The 9,732-nt window shown below is 38.4% G+C and overlaps 1 protein-coding gene across 1 annotated transcript; it reads right to left on the bottom strand.

The window, feature by feature from the left end:
* Positions 1-4,010: 4,010 nt before the first annotated feature.
* On the bottom strand, positions 4,011-9,265 carry LOC100009897 (olfactory receptor 13D1-like). Its single transcript, XM_001362456.3, has 2 exons — positions 8,361-9,265; positions 4,011-4,035 (listed from the first exon to the last, which is right to left on the bottom strand). The coding sequence occupies exons 1-2, from the start codon at positions 9,263-9,265 to the stop codon at positions 4,011-4,013; spliced, it is 930 nt and encodes a 309-aa protein (XP_001362493.3).
* Between the last annotated feature and the right edge of the window lie 467 nt (positions 9,266-9,732).

Raw genomic sequence — 9,732 nt, 5'->3', positions numbered from 1 at the left:
TATCTGACAACAAACAAACTTTAACACAGGAATTCGAGGTTGGAGATGAGGAGATAATACTTAGATTTACTTGGGTTGTTATCTAAGGAGTGTTTATTTTCATTTAGCCAAATGTTAGTTTGCTGACCCTTTGATATTTCTGAAATTCCTCTTTAGCTCCTGCTCCCAAACTAAGTAGAGACTAGTTTCTTATCTGCATAAACAGCTTGACCTCCTGGGGGAGGGGAGAAGCCAGGTCTGTTCCTTAAAAATGTTGTCAGGGTTTTAAAATTTTGTTTCATCTATTTAAAATTTTCTATCTTACCCTCTTTGGACTTCTTCATTCCCTCCTTTTTCTGTTTGGGGGAATCAAACCCTTGACTCATCAGACAGAGGAGAATAATGTGATCTTAAGGCCAAAAGCTTAATTACCTGAAGACACTGATGGATAAAAGTCATAAGGCAGTTGATAAGGCAAGGTCCTATCAAGAGGCCCACTATTACTAATATGAGTGGTCCTGCCATGGCTATGATCAAGGTAGTCAGCCAAGTAGACCAAGAGAAAAGATTAGAATACCAGTTGCTGAATTGAGCATTAATCTGTTCCCTCTCTTGTATCCTTTCTCAGAGGAGGGCTAGAGATTCCTGTATAATCCCAGAATGATTAGCAAAAAAAAAATCCACAGGATTCTCCTGATGATTTGCATGATGTTGGCCCTGTGTATGGGCAAGCATAGACAGGGGTTTCCACTAGATACAGAGTCCCTGCTGGGGTTGCACATGAAAGGGTATGTGAGGGATCTATCCACTTACTCCCAAGTAAATCACACAAATCAAAAAGAATTTTGGGGTTGAAATGCACAATGTAATTCCCAATTTATGCCCAGGGTCTTAGCTGATTGCTGAGTCACCCTAGCTACAAAAGCAGGCCCATGATCTGACCCTATACCCAGAGGGAGCTGGAACCTAGGGATGATCTCTGATATTAATTTCTTAACTACCACTGAGGCAGTTTCATGTTTTGTTGGATATGCTTTTACCCATCCTGAAAAAGTGTCTACCAGGACTAAAAGATACCTGTACCCATATTTCCCTGGCTGAATTTCTGTAAAATCTATCTCCCACTGTTCTCCTGGCTCCAACCCTCTTAACCTGGTGCCCCCTGGTTCCCTCGGTCCCCCGTTTTGATTAACCTGCGCACATGTTTCACATCTTGAAGTGATGTCTTTGCAGATTCAGTGCATATTATGAAAGAAAAAATCTCTGTCCAGCATATCACTCAGTTTTGTGCCTCCCATATGTGTGGTGTCTTGCATTCTTTTTGCTAGCTGTCTCCCCCTGCTTCTGGTAAGAGAATCCTGCCAGCTGGCAGGACCAGCCATCCATAGGGGAGTCACACAGTCTCCAGGAGGGCCAGAATGTCAGGCCTGTTCTGGATATCTTTGGCCCCAGCAGTGAGGAATCCCTGTTACTGGTACAGTTCCCCATGCCATCCCATCCCCTCCCCTCTCTAAATATCGAAGGAAAAAGGGGCGATAGTCTCAGTATTCTGTAGCTTATTCAGAGCTTATAATGGGTGTAGCATGGTCCCTGCCTATGGTAAGGAGAGAGGTATTGGCTATAGGCAATGTCCAGGGCTTCAGTCTGGAATTGTTGCCAAGGTTACAAATGCATACAAATACATATCCCACAGGGGAATAGCCAAAACTTGAACAGGGAGGGAAAGGCTGCAGACACAGAGTCTTTAGGGGCATGTCTTCAGTGAATGCCTGATTCCTAGGTAGGTGGGGACCTGCTTGGAGATCTGAAGGATGTCCAACGACTGCTTCCTCTGATTGGCAGACAGGTCACAAGGGGGAGAGTCAGCCCCCAAGATAGAAGTGTAGAAACAAGGACTGGGGCAAAAACTAGAACACTAGATAGAAACAGAGAAAATTAGTACAAGAGTAATTGATATTACACCTTTGCATTTGGGTATCTTAGCCAATAGACTTCATTTTCAGAAATCATCTTCTGTCATGAATAGATCCCTTTAGGAAATCATATTCCTGAGTTGTTTGCAGAGCTGATATGTAATGTTTCTGTTAAAGAATATTCTTTTGCAAAGTACACATTAACCATAAACATCTATAAACACTTAAGTAACAATATTTTACAGATATATTCCTTTACTCCAGATTCTGGGGGAAATTTAAGAAATCTTTGAGATATATTTCAAGCTCAGAATCCAAACTTCAACTGTGCTAAATTAAGCCCACAAATACAAGCCATCTATGAATAAACTTCACCTACTTCTCAAAGTATGTTACCTAACAATTTAAGGATTTTCAATTATTAACCTAATAGGTTGTTTGGGGAAATGGAAACTTTAATTTTACAATTTGCATTATGTGCTGATTATGGGAATTTGTCACCAAGGAAAATATTTCCTCATGTCCCAAAGGACACAGTGAGTGGCTTCACATGCAGGTCAAAGCTATCACTGGCTCATGCCATCATTGTAACACTCAAGAATTAACAGCCTAGATGGTCAGAACAGGTCCATTCCCAGGTGAGCCCAGAATATGCCTCTGTAACCATCCCAGGACATTCTCTTTCCTTGGGGTGCTTTGTCACCATTAAATCCCAGAAGCCTTCTTTTGCTTTAAAAGACAAGTCTCACCCATTTCAGCTGAGAGAAATTCTGCTTATCAGTAGTCCAGAAACAAATCTCCATACTCTCAAACCAACCTTTTATATACCTACAAGGCTGATCATTCAATTATTCTTATATATTTTGGCAATAATTTACATATCACACTTTAGTCACAAAACCTGAAATAAAGAACACGAGTGCTGAATTGAGTAGCTGCATAGTAATATCAATCAGAGCTATATAATCTCTTGGACCCTCTGAAAGACCAAAACAAGGCCATAGAGGAATCACTTCAGGGTAACTCTGCAGACAAATTAAAGAATCATGTATGATTTTCCCACAATACATACATTAATTTTAGAGATTATCCCTAGGTCAGGGATCCAATTATAAAAGTAGAACATCTATCTGTTTTCTTTCACCTTCCCTCTCCCTCTGTCTCTCTCTGTCTCTGTCTCTGTCTGTCTGTCTGTCTGTCTGTCTCTCTTCCTTCAAAACCTCTCTGCTTAAAAAGCAGAACACAACTTTTATTCTTCCTTTACAAACCCACATACTAAAGCTTTATGGAATTTAGATCAAAGTCCCTTTCTTTCAGATTCAAATCCAACACACCATCCCACTTTTTCTGACAAGCCAGGTCAAGTCAAACAAACATACTGTTGGTATCACTTCAATTGCTAATTGGTAACCCAAACAAATTCTGATTTAAAGGATTACATCAGTTATAAATTTCAGTTCATAGTACAAATTGGTAAACTGAGGTAACCACTGAGTATTGAACAAAATCTATGGCACAGTCAGGTTCACAATGAACTTTTGTTCACATCCAAATGATACTTAAAACACAGATTCTAGCAGCAACTCATAACATTCTGAGCAAGCATTTTCACATATATGCCATCTTTAACATCCTACCTACTCCTTGGCTACTGTTTGCAATATATATCCTTATACAGATCAAAATATAATAAAAATATCAGCCAACATATCCCCAAAATTCGTGTGAGGTAATTTATCAATTACATATCACTCAACTCATTTTATCATTCTGGACATGGAATATTTGCATTAAGATTCCACAGCTTCAAGCAAGCTTCTTGGTCAGACAGGGCTGGCAACATTTGCTTGCTTGAGCACCTTAAAACCTCTGAAATCTACAATTAAAATATACTCATCTTTAAGTTCTATCACACAGTGGTTGTCAACTCTTTGAGGTCCCTATTTCAGTCCTTAAGTATCAGTGTGGAACAATTAGAAACACGTCTTTCTCCTTCCTGTGTGCAAGGGAGGGTTAATAACTTCTGAGCAATTTATCCTAAGGCTGCTTGGCTTGATTTAGATTTTATTACTTAGCAAACTTGACCCATCCTTCTTTAACCAGTGAGCTTACTATAATTTAAAAATTTGAATGTATCAAACCCCTTTCATAATAATTTACTCTCAGTAGATTTCAGTTTGAACTCTAAACTTCCAACTAACTTTAAGTCCTTTAACAATGCTTCAGTGTAACCAAACTGAAGTGCAAAGCATTTTCCTGTACTCCTCTCAAACCTGTCTAAAATAGAATAGAACCTCCAATTTAGTTTTCTTTTAGCTCAAAACATTGCTACATACCTAATTAAATTCCATCAACATTATTCCAATTTATAATTTGTTATTTAATCCTCATGACAAGCCCTTCTTGATTTCAGGGCTGGTCAAATTTGTCTTTTTAAGGACATACAGTTTGCATATCATATACCTTTAACCTATTTAGGTGGAAAATTTAATTCTCTCTATAGTACAAATGCACACATAATTTGTATTCACTCCATTACTTTCCAGGAATTTTTATCTGAATACATGTTCGTCTCTAGATCACAAATTCCTTCCTATGCATTGTGCACATTTTAAAAAAACAATCCATATAACCTTAGTCAAAGACAACACCATTTAGAAATTCTCTCTTTTGAAAAAGACCAAAATTCTTAACACTTATATTATTAAATCCCATGCACAGATGAACTACTTTGAAAACATCTTGTGTGTCACATGATTTCTAGTTCTGACAGCACATATTAAAATAAATCTGATTTGAAAAAACCCCAGTTTTAAATTCTAGAATAAGTTCTTCTCAACAACATAACAACTTTTTCTGAATGACTTTTACATCTATAACGTAGCCAGTACAATTTCTATAAGGACGAAAGTCCTTATAGAATGAACATTCCTCTCTGTGTCAGGCTGGCAATTAATCACATTTAGACAATTCTCAAATTCACTGAAACCATTATGCATTGCAAGGTTTAACAAAACAAACCTCTAACCATGAGTTTTTGTGCTCAATAAGATCTGGCTAACATTTCACATTTAACCGACAAACAGTAACCACAATACATTACATTTATACCATATCAAAATCATTAGCAATCCTCCCAAGTTGCATACATCGACCCTTGGAATTAATTTTAAGTGAAAATTGCTAACTGTGGAGTAAAAATCTCCCTTTTCTGCTCCAAATTTCTCTCTTTCACTCCCTTGGGGGCTCATCCAAAGGAAGAAAGAGGACAAAAAAAAAATCATTGAACAGGTTTCTGTCCTCTGTTGAGGATTTTTTCACTGTGGGAAGTTTAAGCTTGCACCTCCCCCCTTTTTACATAGAGATGAGACTGTGACAAAGACAAAGATAAACAGTAACATACAATGCTGTGACAAGCATACTTTGAAAGGAAAAAATAGGTGTTTTTCAGATCCATTCTTAAGAAAAAATATTTGCAGGGAGAAAATTCATTAAAACAGTTTCAACGTACTGCCCCTTTAACTGAGGAAGCTGCTCTGAGCTAAGCTGCTGAGACTAGCCCTCTGATTGGCTGAGCTAACTTTCTTGTTCCCTAGCTCTCTCTGAACTCTACATGCTGATCCATCTCTCTTCTTGATGGTGATTTCTAACAAAATGATCTTGTAGTATCTGGACAAAACTATCTGCTCCCCGTTGGGGTTGGAGGTGAGCTGTTCCTGAGGTTGACTGGGTTTCTCAAGGAAGGAACTTGTAAATACCTTCCTATTCAGATTCTCTCTCCTGCTTGGAAGCTTTCTGCAGGAGCTGGCACAGCTCCTCCCCCATAGCCTGCACTGTTGGAATGCAGTTGGAGGGAGCAGGGAACAGCCACTACAAAAGACATTCCCCTCTGCATTTTAAACTCTTTTTGCCTCTTTCTTTGTTTAATTTAGCCACACAAAAACAACAAAGACTCAACAGAAACCTACAGAACACACTCTCTCACACATTCATATGCCTTTTAACCCAAAGTTTCCTAGAAGTCACTGAAAGACGCCTCTTTAGTGACCTGACTGTGGAACTAAAGCTGTGTCCAGCAATCTAACAGCCTCTACTGAATCTGGATTTACAGAACAGAACAGAACTCCATGGCCAAACAGTACAGCAGGGCAAACCAGACTCTAGGGCTCAAACAGAACTTCAAGACCGAACCTTCAAGCAAGCAGGCCCTGGGGCAAAACAAAACAGAATTCTAGAGAAACAGAGCTAACTTACTAGAACAGAAGAGAACAGAACAGAACAGATGGTTCCAAAATCAGTCTAAATTTTGTTCAAAATCGCAAATACCAGAACCAGGGGCAGACTCCGGAGAGGATACCATTCTCTTCCTTGGATTTCTGACCCAAACCCTCGTGGGAGTTGGAACTGCATACTCCCCAAGTCTGCACTCAGAAACACCCCCGAAGGGGATAAGAGTTCAAGTCTCCTTCACAGGCCCTGGCTTAGCAAAAGCTACCCAAGTATAATTTGGGTTACAACACCAGCCGTTTAGCAATATGCTGTGGGCTTAGAGAACTCTCCCCCATGCAAGCACACACACACACACACACACACACACAAACACCCACTCTTACAGCAGCCCTCTCCAAAGTCCTTACCTCCTGGTCCTGGGGCTCGAGATCTCGCTGGGACCTCCAACTGAAGTGGTACACTGCACAAATGAGTTCAAACACCTAGAATTTCAGTTATTGGAACCACAATTTATTAATAAAAGAGAGAAATAAAGAACTTACCAGCTGGGACAGAATTCTCTAATGGAAGACTGTCGGTTTGACATTAAGAGACAGTTTATATAAGGTTACAAGATACAAGTTATTTTTCTTCACATACAGGCTCTGACAACAAACAAATTTTAACACAGGAATGCAAGGTTGTAGATGAGGAGACAATCCATAGATTTACTGGGGTTGTTATCTAAGGAGTGTTTATCTTCACTTAGTCAAATGTTAGTTCGCTGATCCTTTGATATTTCTGAAATTCCTCTTTGTCTCTTGCCCCCAAGCTAAGTAGAGACTAGTTTCTTATCTGCATAAACAGCTTGACATCCTGGGGGTGGAAAGCCAGGTATGTTCCTTAAAAAGTGCTGTCAGAGGGTTTTTTTTTATTTGTTTTATCTATTTCAATTTTTCTATCTCATCTGCTTTGGACTACTTCAAGATCGTTGTGCTTATCATAGACTGTCTTGCTGAGGTCACTTTCCCCAAGTCTATACCACTGATACTCCTTTCTGTCTCTTATCCAGTACCATATTGTTTTGATGACCACTGCTTTGTAGCATGGTTTGAGATCTGGTACTGCAAGGCCACATTTCTTCGCAAGTATTTATTAAATAGAATCTGTGAGTTTTTTGAAAACACATTTAACATCAATTTGTATATTGACTTGAGACTTTATTATTGTGTAGAAGTCAAATTTTACTTTGGACATACTTTGTTGCATAAAAGCATATGCCTAACCAATCATTTTCTTGGTATTCTTAATTGTCTCTAGATGTCATGCATCCTCAAGTCAAATATAGAGAAAAGGATCTTTTCTTGAAAAAGTATGACTTTGATGGGACATCTAGTTTGTCATCCAGACAAGAGTTCTGTATATTGAAAATAGGAGGACAAAATATTTTCCTGGAACAAAGATATTATGTAGCAGTCACTGGTGTAGGAAGACATGAGAACTCTGGTATGGGAAATGCTTAGTGACTTTATTCTTTTAAAACACATTTTATTTTGGGTCAGATTCTGGATATTAGAAAAACAGTCTTCCATATCTTCAAATGTTTAGTTTATTCAGAATTTGTGGAAAATCAAAGACAGCAAGTAGAGATACATGCTCATTTCACTATGCAGTGATGTATGAGTCAGAAAAAAAAAACAGTGCATATGGGAAGAGGCAGAGGAGTGGTCAGCATCACTTTGAGGTACTTTTTTCTAGAATGAAGGGCATTATCTTATTGAAAATGTCCTTCAGTGGCAGAACAGGGAACCAAAAATATTTTGAGATTTAATGACAATAGGTGGAGAGTCTGAGGGGTATTCTAAAACAATTGAGGAAGACTTACAAACTATTGTGTAAATATTCTACGTTAGACTTTGGCAAAAATTATGGAAAGTAACCAATCAATCAGGGAGCATTTATTAAGCACCTGCCATTTGCCAATGAATGGCCTAGTATGGGGAATAAAATGCAAAATATCCCTCATCACAATCTATCATAAAGACCCTCTCAAAAGATTCTAAGAATTTTATTTCATGAATGACACAGAATGACTAAGATAGCATAATGTAGCTAGAATGGATATTGATGGAGGGATAAGTAGTATCAACACTGATTATGATGTCAAAGATTTCTGAATGTCTATTCTTTATTCATATATTGGATGTGTAAAAGAGAAAACAGTGTTGTATGCTTCATGTTCTAATAGAGAATATCAACTTTTTTACTGCTGCCTTAACTTCATTGTTCCTCAAACTATAGATAATGGGATTCAGCATGGAGGTCACTGCAGCATAGAATAAGGCAATTACTTTGTCTGAATCTGAGTCCTTTGCCTTGGGTTTAGAGTACATGAAGAGAAGGGTCCCATAGAATATGATGACCACAGCTAGATGTGCTGAACAGGTGGAGAAGGCTTTCTTCCTTCCCTCAGCTGAATTGAGTCTCAGGATGGTGGCAAGGATAAACATATAAGAGATCAAAATGAGCAGCACTGGTGTCATTGTGACCAGCACAACTGCCACCATCATGACAAAATTATTGAGGGAAATGTCCACACAGGCCAGTTTCAGGAGAGCCAGGATTTCACAAAAGAAATGATCAATGATGTTATTTCCACAGAAGGAAAGCCTTAATGCAAGAATTGTTTGTACCAGTGAATTTATGGTACCAACTATCCAACTCACGGCTGCCAGCTGAACACAGACTCTTGTATTCATGATGATTGTATATCTCAGGGGATTGCAGATGGCCACATACCGGTCATAAGCCATCATGGCCAGCAGCACACATTCCGTTGTTCCCAAAGCGTGAGTGAGATACATTTGTAGTGCACATCCTGCAAAGGATATTGTTTTTCTGACTGATAGAAAATTGACTAACATTAAAGGCACACAAGAGGATGTACCAAAGATGTCTATGAAGGAGAGGTTACTAAGGAAGAAATACATGGGGGTGTGAAGGTTGGAATCCACAATACTCAATATAATAAGATAGGAATTCCCTAGCAAAATGACCAGATATATTCCTAGGCATAACACAAAGAGAAAAATTTCAATTTTGGGATGCTTAGAAAGCCCTAGCAGAAGGAATTCTAACACAATACTTTCATTCCCTCCATTCATTCTCTTATCTCTTTTACTTATAGCATTGATGATTTAGCAAAAGATCCAAGACATTCATGAATATATTATTCATTTTGGTAGAGTTAACATGAGCAAAAAAGGGTTAGATTGATTGCAAGTTTTCATCCTCATCTTCAACTACAGATATGTGTATATGAACGTGATGTAAGGATGCTGGGGTACAATTAATGATGCAAGGTAATTCCTCTGCTAGATCTAATAATTTCCTAGTCACAAATACTACCATTTCTTTGGATCTGGCAAATCAAGATGCACAAACACAGACATAAGAAATGCAATAACATTAGCTAAAATGAGTATCTTCACATTCTCAGAGTTTACTTGCTTAAGTATGAGTTGGGGCAGGGGCTAATTATTATGCTTTTTTGTGTAGGAAAAGGGGAGAAAAGAGATATTTTTTTTTGCTAAGTCCTTGTATTCTGATTTTAGAAATTCCTGACTAATCT

Source organism: Monodelphis domestica, chromosome 7, assembly GCF_027887165.1.
Source record: "Monodelphis domestica isolate mMonDom1 chromosome 7, mMonDom1.pri, whole genome shotgun sequence".
Classification (NCBI taxonomy): domain Eukaryota; kingdom Metazoa; phylum Chordata; class Mammalia; order Didelphimorphia; family Didelphidae; genus Monodelphis; species Monodelphis domestica.
The sequence above is the reverse complement of the archived record's forward strand: the minus strand, read 5'-3'. Positions and strand labels throughout refer to the sequence as shown.